This window comes from Primulina huaijiensis, chromosome 1, assembly GCF_012295235.1.
Source record: "Primulina huaijiensis isolate GDHJ02 chromosome 1, ASM1229523v2, whole genome shotgun sequence".
In the NCBI taxonomy this organism is placed as follows: Eukaryota; Viridiplantae; Streptophyta; class Magnoliopsida; order Lamiales; family Gesneriaceae; genus Primulina; species Primulina huaijiensis.
In genome coordinates, this window is record NC_133306.1 from 710,844 (window position 1) to 725,787 (window position 14,944).

Sequence of the window (14,944 nt, forward strand, 5' to 3'; positions counted from 1 at the left end):
CTTATTTCACTAACGTCTGGAAAGCACCGATCCCACAAAAGGTAAAGGTTTTTTCTTGGATAGTTGCTGTGGGCAGATTGCAAACTTGTGACGCTTTACAGAAGAGACAACCGAGTCAGGTCTTATGTCCACAGTGGTGCATATTGTGCAAGACAAGTGAGGAGAATAAAGATCATCTTCTGATACACTGTTCTTTTACGAGACGCATCTGGAATAGGGTTATGCCACACCTGGGCTTCGAGTGGGTTTTTCCAGCATCTTCCAGAGACATGTTTATCATGGAAAACGGAATTCACTTTGGAAGGGGAGCAAGGATTTTCTGGTACATCATTGTGCATTGTATCTTTTGGTCGACATGGATGGAGCGCAATAACAGAATTTTCAGTGACAAAAAAGACTCGTCGGATGAATTATGGGAGAAGATTAGATTCAGGGTAGCAAAATGGACGACTAAAGTGCCAGTGTTTCATCACTTACTTTTATCAGACCTAGTTAGGGATTGACCTTTCATTTACCTCTGAAATTCTAATACTAATTATTAGGTTGATGTACCGTGGATGACTCATCCACTACCTCTGTAACCGCAACTTTTTAATTTAATAATATTATAGTTTTCAATCAAAAAAAAATATAAGTTTTACTATCCAAAAAAAAAAACACACACACACACACATATATGTGTATATATATATATAGGTGTATTATTTATCTAAATACATAAACAACATATTGAATGAAATTTAATTCACACTTTCTAATTTCTCTAAGTCAACTTACACATAAGGGAATCCTTGGGGACCAATATTCTTATAATTATCAGTTTTCAATAATTTCATTTCATTGATATCCTTTGAAACTAATTATTTGCATCGGTGTCGTTGATGCATCCAAGAAATAGGGACATTAATTTTCTTATGCTTTCTAAATTTCATTTGTACAGATAGTCTACCTCTTTTATTATATATGTTCATGTAAACTCTTCGGATTCCTTGTAAAATCCTCTTCCGATGGTCGATCAATTACTCGAGATTATCAAAGCTTGAACTCAAGGATCCATCACTTTTTTCGAGCATCAAAAGCTCAAACGGGAATTGGATTCGAAGTTGGCCATGTAACAAAAATAACTAAAACCATATATGCTCTTGGTGAGATACTACTGGTTTAAATTAAACATTAATATTCTAAAAGATGAGTTCGACGATGATCAGTTGAAGATGAAGCAAGGGCAAAGCGGAAAAGAGCAAAGACAAGTAGAATCAAAGCCAAGAATCCCCCGCCAATCAGTTTCTTCGTCCATTGGTTTTGTGTGTGGAAAATCGATAGTGATTTGATAATCAAACATTTGTCGAATCTCTTGCTAGCTTAGTGGATAATGAATCATCACACAAAGGATGTCTTTAATTTGGCTTGGAATTTATCCAAAATATTATCAGTGGTCGTTTCAAGAAAAGTATTATTGTAATGACCAAGTACTTTTATTAATTTAATAGATATCTTGTGAGACGTTCTCATGGATATTTTGTTTATATTTACAATAATAAGTAATATTTTTTTATGAATGTCTCGTGAGATCGTCTAACAAAAATTTTTGTGTTATTAATTATGCTTTTGAACCAATTCATGAATAGATAAGAAGACTAATTTCGTACGTTAAGAATCGACAAAGATTGGTAATCATGCCTTGGAACCAATTCACGAATAGATAAGAAGACTAATTAACTTCTATGCCCTTTTAAAACCTTTTAGAAGGACAAAAAATAAACATGAGGATTGCTATCTAATAATCTTTTGTGCACCATTTATACGTGTCATTATTTTGTCGGTTTATGCAAGGGTTTTAGTTGTTGTGAAGGGTGCTATTATTTCTCTGAGATTATTCTTACTTGTGTTAAATTTCAAATTTATTGGCAAATAGAGTGTAAATAATTACAAAAAAAAATAGAATGTAAATATGAACTCTCCATTATGATATTATACTTATATTTTAATTACTATATATGATTTAAATTTTTATTTGGCAGTCTATCAAAACGTTTCGCAAACTTTCAATTAATATACGGAAGCTAGCATCAACCGTGTCAAAAAATGGGATATTATACTCTTTGAAAAATAGAATAAAACTAAGGGTTGACCCGTCTCACAGATAAAGATTCGTGAGACCGTCTCACAAGAGACTTACTCTAATACTAAAGGTATAATCAATATATTGCTACAGCAATATTTACAACCATTATATAGCGAAATTTTACTGTTATATCGCGGTATTGTGTATTCAATATATAGTGAGATTTTGACAAATTGAATTTCTTGTGTTGTACAAACTGACGTATAAATATAGATGTACATGAAACATCACTCTGAAAAATACCACATGTCCCCCAATTTTCTTTAAAAGTTATTAAACATTCAAAAAAAATTTAATTAATTATGTTATTTTCGAAACTAAATTCCACTAACTTTTTGCACACTTTTTCAGTATTCTTGATCAAAATTTATTTTATATATGTATTGGAAAATACAATTATGATAAAAAAAAAATTTTAAATCAATCAAGTAAAACATGCTGATTCTGTGTCAAAAACATACTAGCAACCAACCGAATCTTTTTATTACAACGAATCTGGTTGATTTCCTCTTTTACCCTTCCCTTTTATTTTTACTATTTTACACACATATATATAACAGCCCCAACCTTTCTGTGAGTCTTAAAGCACACCAGAAAAGGATATACATAGAGACAAATCAGACAATCGGTTTTTGTGAGAGAAAAAAATGGGTGAAATTTATAAAGAAATGAACTTAGATGGTGGCTCAACTTATGCTCCAAAAACCATAGCACAAGTCCTCACATACGTTTCAATGGTGGATGATCTTGAAAAGAAAGCGTCCATGCTGGGATTTCATATCCATGAAATGGAAAAAGAGATTTCAAAAATCGAATATTTCAAACGGGAACTTCCTCAGTACAAGCACTTCTTAGAGGACGGTCAGTTGTATATATCCCTCTTTGTCTGGGATTTATTTTTACGTCGATGAGCTTGCTTTTGGAGAATGCATAAAGAATTAATCTTTATTTATTGTGACGATTTTCTAGCGATTGAAACATTGAAGAAAGAGATGCTGCGGTGGAAGGGCCAAGAAAAAGGACCAGTAACGGTGGAATTCTCGCAGTCCAAGGGTAATTTGGAGGGGTGTGGAGGGGTAAATAGAACACTCGACATCAGCGAGAAAAAGAGCTGGATGCGTTCTGTTAATCTCTGGAGCACCCCAGTTCATTATGAAGAAGATAGCTTTGATACCAATCAAGACTCTGCTTTTCACCAAGAATCAGTTAAGCCTCTATTGCCTTTATCTTGCATTTTTCGAGGTAACATCAAATGTTCGAATATTAAGTAATTTTAATACATGCAATTAATTTGTGGTGGACTTGGATAATTTTCCGTATAAATGGGTGGGACCCCTAGTCAAAGCTGTGTTGGTCAAAACCCCCCAATGTGAAGATTTTACTTAATGGTTTCTTTTAAGCAATTTTTAATTTTCAGAGTCATAAAGGAAATCCCGGAGAGAAACTATTAGAGGGATATGCTCTGAAGAACAGGGGAGGGGCATTTCTTCCATATAAGAAACCAGGAAATAATGAAAGAGAAGCAGCTGATTCAGTCGATGGCATGGGGACATCCATTGATTTAAATGTAATAGCAGGGGACCAACAACTGCAGAAGAAGAAGCGGAGGCGTTGTTGGTCTCCGGAGCTGCACAAGAGGTTCATTGATGCATTGCATCAGCTCGGAGGGGTGCATGGTATGGATGACTATTGTCTATACAAAATTTGGTTATTTTTGATATGATGTTTTCTTTGGGGTTCCTTTATTGTTTTGTTCGAAGTGGTTTGTGTATTTGGAGGAAACAATGAACTTTGGGATATATGGGCATGAACCACATTTTTAATACATGTATACACATGATGTTCACTCACTAGCTCAATGAAAAAAATGGAGGAAAATAAATTTTCAAGCCTTTGATTTGTTCATCATACAGAGGCCACACCGAAGCAGATAAAGGAATTGATGAAAGTCCATGGCCTCACCAATGATCAAGTCAAAAGCCATTTGCAGGTATCCCGAAAAGTATATAATCATTTATGATTAGTTCCAATATAAACGTATTTCGCTTTTTTCATAGAAATACAGGCTTCATGTTCGAAAGCTTTCCACTCCATATGTGGAGCCGCTGGATACAGGCTCCTGGTTGACCCAAGATCGGCGTGGAGGTTTATCGAACCCAAAGTTAGAGATAAAGAAGAAGCAGCCCAAAGAATTAGAAGAAAAGAAGAACAAGCCCAATAAAAGTTCACATAAATAAATATTCAATCACAAAGCCCATCAAGAAATTATAATATTTGCGACTTTATTTTTAGCTAAACAGAAGAATATTTCTTGTTTTGTTAGTTACAACAAGATAAGCTAGGTGTCAATGTATTATTCGACAAATTGAGTATAAGTGTACAAGTTTTGCTTTGTAAATGAGGTGAAAATGGTATCCAAATATTGATTCTATCTCCTGCTTATGTTCTCTGACTTGGTATCAGAGCTAGGAAATGGCTGACGCCTATCCTAATCTTGGTTTTACCACCTCGGCTGATAATTCCTCTGCAACTAATCCTAACTTCCTACTCATTAATCCTGCTAACCAAATCACCGTTGTTAAACTAACCGATGAGAATTACATCTTGCGGAATCTCCCAATTTTGACAGGTATCAGGGGTCTTGGACTCGAGGGTTACATCTCAGATCCTCTTTCAATACCTCCTCGCACTATCTCTAGTGAGGCTGTTAATCCTGATTTCGTTGTTTGGTGCTGACAAGACCAACTTTTTTTCTCATTTCTTTTGGCGTCCATGAGTGAGGGCATCCAAGCTCAAATGATCGGCTGTGCATCTTCCATCCAGTTATGGAGCAAAGTTTCGACCATCTTTGCCACTCGATCTAAAGCCCGAGTCATGCAATATAAGCTTCAACTTTATACGCTTAAGAAAGGGGGTCTAAGCATGAAGGATTACATAGTTAAAATGAAAGGCTACATGGATACACTGGCTGCCTATGGTCATCCTATTTCGGATGAAGACCACATTATATATATTCTCGGTGGTGTTGGGATGAAATATGATTATGTGGTTGTTCATGTAACCTCCAAATCTGATACTTTAAGTTTCTAAGAAGTTGGTGCTCTCCTCATGGCTCATGAAGGAAGGATCGAGGCTCACACTTCTAACGGTGTCACTCCACCTGGAGTTAACACTTTTACTGTTCCTCCAGAGCGTAAACCAGACTATCACTCCCATCAAATGTCCAACAGAGGTCGAGGTCGTGGAAGATTTTCTCAAGGGGGTCGAAGACACTGGCTTAATAATAACAACAAACCAGTTTGTCAAATTTGTGGTTATATGGGACACGTTGCTGAAATCTGCTACTATCGATTAGATCGAGATTATACACCCCCTCAGCGCTCATCAACGCCTCCTCGTACTCCTTCTAATTGTTCCGATAGATCCTACCCTGCAGCAGCTCTCACTACTACAAAATCAGAACCATCAAATGAGAAGCGGTGGTTCCCCGATTCTGGTGCCTCTCATCACATCACTAATGACCTTGCAAACCTCCCCATTGGTTCTGAATACTTCGGGGTGGCAAGATTCACATGGAAAATGTTGCAGGTTTGTCTATATCCCATATTGGCCGATCTGAATTTGCATTCCTTTCGTCATCATGCACGTTTCTTTTGAATAATCTTCTTCGAGTTCCACATATAACGAAAAATCAGCTTAGTGTGAGCAAATTTGCTCAAGATAATCATGTCTTCTTTGAATTTCATGAGAATAAGATTTGTTGAGCTAACAATTGTATTGAATGACCAACTATCACAAAAAATCTTGTGAGACGGTCTCACGGATCAATTTCGTGGATCGAATCTCTTATTTGGATCATTCATGAAAAAATATTACTTTTTATGCTAAAAGTATTACTTTTTATTGTGAATATCGATAGGGTTGATCCGCCTCACATATAAAAATTTGTGAGACCGTCTCACAAGAGACTTACTCATCAACTATTCACGATAATTGTTTGTATTCCCTGTTTGGTGGTACTTTTATTCTCGATGGAATATGATTGAAAAAAGAAAGTACGGCTAAGAATTGATATTGCATAATGATACGAGAATGTGTACAACTTATGTGAACGTGAACATCCATAATATACTTGGAAATAAAATTAATTAACTAAATAAATATAGAAGAATTTTTCATCCTTAATTTAATTTACGTAATATAATGGTAAATACCCTCAATTTAGTAAGGATAACATTAAAAAAAATTTTAAAAAAATAACACAAATGTCAGGAATTGAATTCAATCTTATGGCATTAAAGGCCCTATAGAAGGCCTTAAAGCCCAATTACGGCATTAAAGGCCCTATAGAAGGCCTAAAAGCCCAATTCTATGAAACTTGGCTAATTAGCTTAATGATGGTCGTGAGAAAATGACACGAAAACCCTACACAAGTAAGAAGCCCGTTTGCCTCTCCACCATCCACAAAAGTTGTATCAAATGTCGAAGTGGTGGCGCTCGGCCGCCGGGATTCTCAAGTCGGCCGCGGAATTAAGATCCAGCCGTCCATACCATACTATTCAAGCAGTCCCGAGGGAAATCTCAGGGCCCCGGATTTCCGCCCGTGATCGAGCTCAGGGGCGGATCCCCACCGTGGTATTCTCTCAAAACTATGTGCAAACAAACCCCAACGATCCTACGGCCATAACAGCTTCAGCATCAGTGTCTCGAAAACTTCTCCTCACTACCGAGAGGAAGCAGATCAAGGCTATCCTGAAGCATATCAAGCTTCCGTTTTTCTGCTCCACCACTTTTCCTCTGCAGATTCGAGCTGGGTCTGGGTCTTCCACTATACTTGAGACCAAAAGGGTCCTTCCAATCAAGGCTAGTTCGCTTGTTCCCTGCACTATGTATTCGATTTCTTTTTGTTATTTTTTAATTGTTCACGCATGCTTTAAGAATATTTGCTTGAATCGCTTTTTTTCGTATTATATTCATCATTCATGGTTCCGTAGATTTAGCTTATCTGAGTTTGAATTGATGAAACATATCTAATGAAGTGGAAGTGTTTCGAATTCCTAATTGAAAGGTTTTGGTGTGTAGATTCACGTGGATGGAGATGGCAATGTACTCAATTTGGTGTTCGTATGGGCGGAAGATGGCACTGAATTGAAGGTGGACTTGCCAATTGTTTATACCGGAGAAGATGTTTGCCCTGGTCTCAAGAAAGGTTAACCTTCTTTCTATTTCCATTATACTTTTCAAGGTGAAGGTTGAGGGGGTGTCAAATAGTTAAGGATCGAACTAAGCTGGGTTCTCGATGCTATGTTTTTGGAAATGCAACAAATTTAACAGAAAATGGAGATGGATATTTGATATTGCCTTACTTACATAATTTGATAGAGAGGTCCATCATAAAGATGTATACTCCTTACATTACTGATCATCTCGACCATATATTGTTAAGACTGCTCAGTTTGATACTTTGCATGATATTAGATTCTTTATCTTTTCGATTCATGACCATGATTGTTGTCTAAATAAGAATGATGGAGTGTTGAATCAGAATTATGTCATATATTTTGAATCTTCATATTAGTTATGTCATCTGTCTATATAAATATTTTTCTCTTTCTAGCAGAGGACTAGGATTGAACATTAGCAAAAGAGTTTTCAGAAACATGTTACAAACTTCAAGCAGAATCATCTTATCTTTCAAAATGTATAAATAGTATTAGAACATTGTTTTGATGTCTTGTCTGTATTTAACTAAAGGTAGTGAACCTAAACAGCGTCGGAAATTTCCTATACAATGTTTCTCCAGAAATAGCATTGAGGACAGATGTCAAAAGTGTGAACTTTATTTCGTTATTTATAAATATATGAGTAATGTTCTAAAATTTTCATATTACATGCATCTTGTCATGCAAAAACAGGGGGCAGCCTAAGTCGGATCAGAACGAGTTTGAAGTACTTATGCCCAGCCGACCAAATTCCCTCCAAAATAGAAGTGGATTTAAGTAACCTTGACATTGGGGACAAAATTTTAATGCATGATGTTGTGGTTCATCCGAGCTTGAAGCTTCTCAGTAAGAACGAGACAATGCCTATTTGTAAAATTATGGCGACAAACATAGAAAACATGGAATCTGCATAGTACAGTCAGGCATATGTTCTGGGGATGCTAAAAAATGCTTGGAAAACCGTCCCAAGATCAATGAGAACAGACCAAGAAGAAAAGATTAGTGTGGTTATTCAGATTGTATCATGGTGATATCCATATCGGCTTAATAAAATTTCTGAAATTCTTTATGATGGTTGTGACTTGTACGTACCGGTCGTAGACTAGGCCCCAGGCGCCTCTAGTTTTTCAACTTGAGTCTAAAGGTAATGTCAGAATGGAAAAATCTTCAGTTTTCTTCCCGTGCTTCGTGATCTCTTTCAAGTTATTCTAGTCATCTGAATCACACAAAGTATCCTGTTGCTGCTTTTTTATTTTCTCCTTTGCATACATTCACCTAATCGTTACCCAAATGTTTGTATGTTTATATTTATAATATGATATAACGAAATAGATTAACTTTGATACCAAGACTAGGGTTACCGATGCTTCCGGATTGACTTAAATTTTAGCACGGTATAATAACTTGGACTTCGGCCCAGTTTGATATCGTGGTCTATATGCATGCATGCAAGTATATTGGTTCGGTTTAACATTGATTTGGAGTTATAAAATTTCAAGAAATTTGAGGATTTTGCAAATATATGGAGGACCGCTCAACATTATTTAATTCTGAATGTTAATTAAGAATTTAGTTTTGAATTTGTATTCTCTTATTTGTATATGTGTTGTTAATTGTTTATAGTTATTGAATCATGTTATTGCACTGGGATAAAATTTGTTAATAATGATTTAAAATTTTCAATGTGTAAAAAAGCATTTAACAAAATGGCATATGCATAATAAATTAATAGTGCATATGACTAAATGGTAGACATTGAGTATCTTCAAACAGTCCGCTAAAAAAACCTTCAACACTAAGTAGTGCTGGTGGAAGTGGTTCTAGTGATAGTGGTGGTAGTAGTTTGTACTGGTACTAGTAACCGTCGTGGTGGTGGTGGTCGTATCATCTCAAAGTTTTGAAAAATCGAAAAACTAGAGAAAAATCGAAAAACTAAATAAATAAAACGATGCATATGTATGTTGGCTATTCCAAATTGATATAAAATGGCTCAAATTAGTGTGAAAGAACAAGATGATATGTCGTTCCAGAAGAAACAAGAATTAAGTTGTGCATGCATCAACTTAGGATCCACCCCAAGTTCAATCAGTTGAAACTGCTGCTCAGGCTCGATCGGGAAGATGAAGAGGACATGACAAAGATATATGTGCGTGCGTGGGCGCGCGCCCGCGCCCGCGTGGATTCAGTTGTTGCTCCTGCCAGTTATTGGAGGTCTGTATTAATTAGATTGATACTTAGTTGCTTCTGCTGTAGTCGGATGACACACAATCTTTAGTTTCTATGTACATCAAGTTTTTAAAAATAATTAAAGATATAAACAACTTAATTAATTTCGAGTGAATTTTCATATGAAAATTTGAATAATTCCTAAATATTTTTCCCACATAAAAAACCAATCAAAAAAGAAAAAGTTAGATATCATAAGATAAATCGAAAGATAATTATAATTATCTGAAGAATATCTTCTTTTGCGCACAAAAAAAAAAATTTATTTGAAGAAAAGAAAAAGAAGAGTCTGGTGGAGAAAAGAAATGGCTCCACTGTATTGCAGAATTGCAATGGGCTACGTGACAACTTCCATGATCACGTACGGACTGTAAACCTAAGCCCAACCGAATCCATTTATATCGCATTTGTACATACATCTGTAACGATTGTACTCTCCTCTCTCTCTCTCTCTCTCTCTCTCGATCTCGACACACATACTCATGCTGACGCCTCGTTCACCGACCTTTCCTTTTCCCAGTTTTCACCAAAAACCGTCATAAATACCTATTAAAACCGCCTGCTCGACGAGGAATGCTCGCTGTTTGCCTTTTAGTCTTCGCCTTCTGTTTTCTTGTCACATTGTGCGCTTTTGTATAAACCACTGGCGCTGCGCTCGAGGTTACCATTGGTTCGGCTTGGTCTTTGGTTTTTGCTTCCTGGATTGAAAAGCGTTTCGGAGTTTTGGGTTCTCTTTGCTTTGCGTGAAAATGGTTAATCCTAGGTGTTATTTGGATATCAGCATTGGAGGAGATATGGAGGGGCGAATAGTGGCGGAGTTGTATAAAGATGTGGTGCCCAAGACTGCGGAGAACTTTAGAGCTCTCTGCACTGGGGAAAAGGGTATTAGCCCTAAATCTGGTCTTCCTCTCCATTACAAGGTCGTTTCTGGTTTAGTGTTCGTCATGTGTAGTGCGTTCTCTTTTTTTCCTTTATGCTTTGTTTGCTATTGATTGCGGATTATTTGTATTTGAGGAATGTATTTGATAAAGAGATTTGAAATGACTAAATTTTGAATATTTGAAATCAGCTATAACAGCAGACATAAACGCTCGATGAATTTAAAACGATGGTTTGATCCATCCAACTTTCTGAAAGAATTGTGATCAACTCTTGTTTCACAGTCGAACATAGTGTTAAATACCTCATCCTTGTTATTAAAAATTATATATTGCTGAAATGACTGCTTTTCGGTTTACCAATTAGTTGGTAAAAATTGGTTATGCATCTTTTCTTTATTGCTGTTATTTATTGATAGATGGAAGCATCCATCTTCCTCTTGGTATCACACAAGTCAGCAGAATTGAAATCTTATAGTGTTCAAATTATCTATTGTCTTGGTAAAATGAATGTATATTTGTCCCAGAATGTCTATTTGTGGACAATGACTAATGAATGATTAATGCATTCATGATTCCCAAAGTTCATGCAGATCCATACAGCACACTTATTTATCACAATTTACTTAAAAAATTTATGTTTCTGTTTCCTTTATTCTTGACCTTTTACCCTGAAAAAAGCTTTTGTGAATTCTTTTCCTTAGGTTGGTTGATGGTATTCTATAAGAAAGCACGTTGTCTATAATTTTAGCCCCTGGAGGTGGTCCAAACAATATTTTAACACTAACAAAGGTGGCCCAGACGATAATTTTATACTTTAATAATGCACACTCTTGTGGGTAATTTGAAGATCGTGGAATAGTTAATATCTGAGCTTTGGATGTAACTGTTGACCGGCTTTACACAAATTATTAACATCCAAAAGAACAACCCAAAACCTACTTAATAAAATATAAAGATGATTGTGTTAGTAGGATTTGAACTGTGACCTCCTACTCCAAAAACAAGTGGGAATATTTCCAGAAGTTCAACTTCATTAAATAATATAATAAAATCTAAATGTTTAATTCAGGGTACGCACTTCAATCGTGTTATCAGAGGTTTAATGGTGCAAGGTGGTGATATATGTTCTGGAAATGGAGTGGACGGTGAATCCATTTATGGGTTAAAATTTGAAGATGAAAATTTTGAGCTCAAACACTCACGGAAAGGGATGTTGTCAATGGCTAATTCAGGGCCAAATAGCAATGGATCTCAATTTTTCATTGTTACAACTCAAGCCACCCATCTTGATGGGAAGCATGTCGTATTTGGAAAGGTGATCAAAGGATTAGGATTGGTTCGGTCAATTGAGTATGTAGCAACCACAGATGATTACCATCCCACTATTGATGTCATAATAGTTGATTGTGGAGAAATTCCTGAGGGGGCCGATGATGGGACAATTAACTTCTTTAAAGATGGTGATGTATATCCTGATTGGCCGGTGGATCTTGATGCAAAACCGGATGACATCTCATGGTTGATAACTGCAGTAGATTCCATCAAAGTCTTAGGAAATGAGTGGTACAAGGTGGTTACATTTGATAATTTTGATCTCCTTCAAGTTTTATTGTCGGTAGCTTGTCATCGTAACTGTAAATTGACCTTTACAGTGCCTGGTATAAATCTCTGACAGTATTTAATTTAATCTTAATTTACTTTTTCTAAATGGTTTATGTTAAGAACACAGCAATTTTTGACGTTTTCATGGGTTATCCAGCTTTATTTTTTCTGCCACGATGTTTTAATTTTCTGCATCTACAGAAGGAAGACTACAAGATGGCCATTAGAAAGTACCGAAAGGCTCTCAAGTATCTGGATTTATGCTGGGAGATGGAGGACATTAATGAAGGTGAATGCAGTGATGTTTATCAACTGAATCTGAGTAACAGGCGCCCTTCATTATCTTATTTCCTGATCCTCGTGTTTCTACAGTGCAGAGTGAGTCTCTGAGAAAAACGAAGTCTCAGATCCTTACAAATAGTTCTGTGAGTTCATATTCTCTTTCCTCATACCCGTACCATTTTCTTTTGTGGATCACCTACCATTATACCTTAAATAACTACCTATTTTTGCATGTTAGTTTCATTTCTTAATGGAAGGTTACGTTTATGATCCCTAGTTGTGGATCGTGTTAGGGGGTTGATGGAATTATGATGAAAGTTGAGGGTCGTTTTGGAGAGAAGTCACGATCTTGTAAATGGTTTGAGGCTTTCCAGCTCAATTATTTATTTTCTTGCAATAACTTACAAAAAAATAGAATCCTTCTCCCTGTCAACCACTAAAAGATCTATAAATTTCTTTACTAACTACTATAGATAAAGTCAAATCTTAACATAAATAGAATAACACAAGGTGAATGTATTGATGTTATTATTCAAAATAAGATAAGATAACAACAAATTCTATCTCTAAATAAAAGATGATAGGGGCATGAACTTTCTATCTTGTTTCTATCTTGTTGTAGGCCCGTGACTGTTGCCTGATCTTTTCTTATGGCATTGTTGTTACCTTTACTTAGTTCCTCTGAAATTGAAAGCACTACCACTGGTTTGACAATCTAACCAATTTTTTAAAAAGGTTGATTGAATAGTTCTCTTTTTCCCTGTATAACATACTTATACTGCAGAAGATCAAGACATGCTGTGCCCTCTATTTTACTTTCGGGGCTAATGATTCGAATCCTTGCTTTAGGTCTGCAAGTTGAAGTTAGGAAATCTTAAAGGAGCATTGCTGGATGCAGACTTTGCAATTCGTGATGGTAAAGATAATGCAAAAGCTTTCTACCGCCAAGGCCAGGTTGGTGCCTGATATTAGATTATTTTTTTTCCACTAACTTGTTTTTTAAATGTCATTCTATGTTCATATGCTTCCTCACAGATTTGTTTTTCCTTTGCTGCCTTTGTTTTAATGTGTTCTTTTAGATTTTCCTCTGTAAGATGATGTTTGCGTTAAACATGTTTCTGCTGTGTTCTATAGGTGTTTGCTTTGTTGATCTTAAATTTTCATATATTTCAAAAGCCATGACCGCCCCCCTTTAATTATAGCTAGGCTCTTCCTATTCCAGTCTGTCCAAATCTTTTATTTCCCCAATAAAAACGAACAAACTCCATCAATTTATGACTTCATATCATCCCTCAGAACCTTTCCATTTCTGTGTCACTGAAAAAAAATTTGATGAAATAAGCAAAGAAAAAATTTGTTCAAATATTTTGAGTCAATTAATCAGTGGTGGTTCCAGTAAGATTAAATTCAGAAACTTGTTTGCTTCATGTTTCTTCTAGTTATTTTATATGGATTCACCTCTTTCTAGAGAAATTATCTCAGTTACCTGAAAGATTTTCCTGCCCGTAAACTGCCATGCACAAATTCTAGTTTTGCTGCTATCTTTTTCAGGTGTATATGGCACTCAACTACATAGATGCAGCTGTTGAAAGTTTTAAGGAAGCATTAAAGTTGGAGCCAAATGATAGTAAGGACCCCATCCCCACCGCCTTTTCTTCTACAAAATTAGGTTAAATTCGTAGATATCGGTGACAATACTTAATGGTAATTTTGTTAGTTTCATATGTGAAATGGCTGTATAATTGAATTGATATTTTTTCTTTATAGGTGGTATAAAAAAAGAGCTTGCTATTGCAAAGAAGAAGGTAGCCACCTTTTCAATTTATATGTACAGTTAAATGATATATGTGATTTAGTAGTTTTAATTTGTAGACATCGTTAACAGATAGCTGATAGACTTGAACAAGAGAGAAGGGCATTCTCGAGAATGTTTCAGTAGAGATTAAGGTGTTTTGTTTTTTCTATTTAGTTTTCATTTTTCTCCTTTTTTTTTTTTTGGTATTCTTGATTCAATCTGATTGACATATTTTTTTGGATTGAAGTACAGGTTACTGATAACATGGTGTGGCTTTAAACTCCTTTGGTCCTGCAACACTGTTTTAAAGAATTGCAAGACAATATGCCACCGTCACTTCACCAAATTTTGCCCAAATGTGTTGCACAGCCAATAGTTTTGTGGTCTAACATTAACTTGTGAGTTATGGATATTTCTGATCGACATCGATCTCTACATTACCGATCATTTGAAATATTTTGGCAACTCACTCCGTACAAAAAAGCATTATATTTGAACAAAAATTGACGATCTTTTTTATTGACTTGGTCACTGGTTTTATTGTTGAATTGCTGTTGTGGATTTCATTTATTTTCTAATGTTGGTTCGATTACTAATTCGTCTTCGTCCTCAAGAGTTAAGGGCAAGGCTCAATTTTCTAGCTTCGATTGAGGCTCAATTTTCATGCTATCAAATTTCTTGCAAATTGATGGAAAATATAGATGTGGGATAATACATAGCTGGAGCTGGGAAAATTGCAGCAACTAGAATGCATGGGAACAGGATGAGCGCGAAAATATCATATCAACCACCCAAATAAATGAAAATGTCC

The 14,944-nt window shown here is 35.8% G+C and overlaps 3 protein-coding genes across 4 annotated transcripts; all 3 read left to right on the forward strand.

The window, feature by feature from the left end:
* The first annotated feature begins 2,726 nt into the window (after positions 1–2,726).
* On the forward strand, positions 2,727–4,529 carry LOC140978044 (transcription factor HHO5-like). Its single transcript, XM_073442831.1, has 5 exons — positions 2,727–2,986; positions 3,095–3,330; positions 3,543–3,801; positions 4,039–4,115; positions 4,183–4,529. Exons 1-5 carry the CDS (start codon positions 2,773–2,775, stop codon positions 4,360–4,362), a joined length of 966 nt encoding a protein of 321 aa, XP_073298932.1. The 5' UTR covers positions 2,727–2,772; the 3' UTR covers positions 4,363–4,529.
* Positions 4,530–6,526: 1,997 nt separating this feature from the next.
* LOC140974122 (uncharacterized) lies at positions 6,527–8,523 on the forward strand. The gene is made up of 3 exons (XM_073437380.1): positions 6,527–6,988; positions 7,208–7,334; positions 8,041–8,523. The coding sequence occupies exons 1-3, from the start codon at positions 6,605–6,607 to the stop codon at positions 8,259–8,261; spliced, it is 732 nt and encodes a 243-aa protein (XP_073293481.1). The 5' UTR covers positions 6,527–6,604; the 3' UTR covers positions 8,262–8,523.
* A 1,323-nt stretch (positions 8,524–9,846) lies between these two features.
* LOC140974138 (peptidyl-prolyl cis-trans isomerase CYP40-like) lies at positions 9,847–14,681 on the forward strand. Of its 2 annotated transcripts, none has more exons than XM_073437425.1 (9): positions 9,847–10,493; positions 11,524–12,024; positions 12,258–12,345; positions 12,429–12,481; positions 13,188–13,292; positions 13,890–13,965; positions 14,106–14,143; positions 14,224–14,285; positions 14,381–14,681. In XM_073437425.1, exons 1-8 carry the CDS (start codon positions 10,323–10,325, stop codon positions 14,275–14,277), a joined length of 1,086 nt encoding a protein of 361 aa, XP_073293526.1. In that variant the 5' UTR covers positions 9,847–10,322; the 3' UTR covers positions 14,278–14,285; positions 14,381–14,681. The 2 variants fall into 2 exon arrangements, with proteins under 2 accessions (XP_073293526.1, XP_073293517.1); XM_073437416.1 differs by having other exon boundaries at positions 9,848–10,493; positions 14,386–14,681.
* The last annotated feature ends 263 nt before the right edge of the window (positions 14,682–14,944 follow it).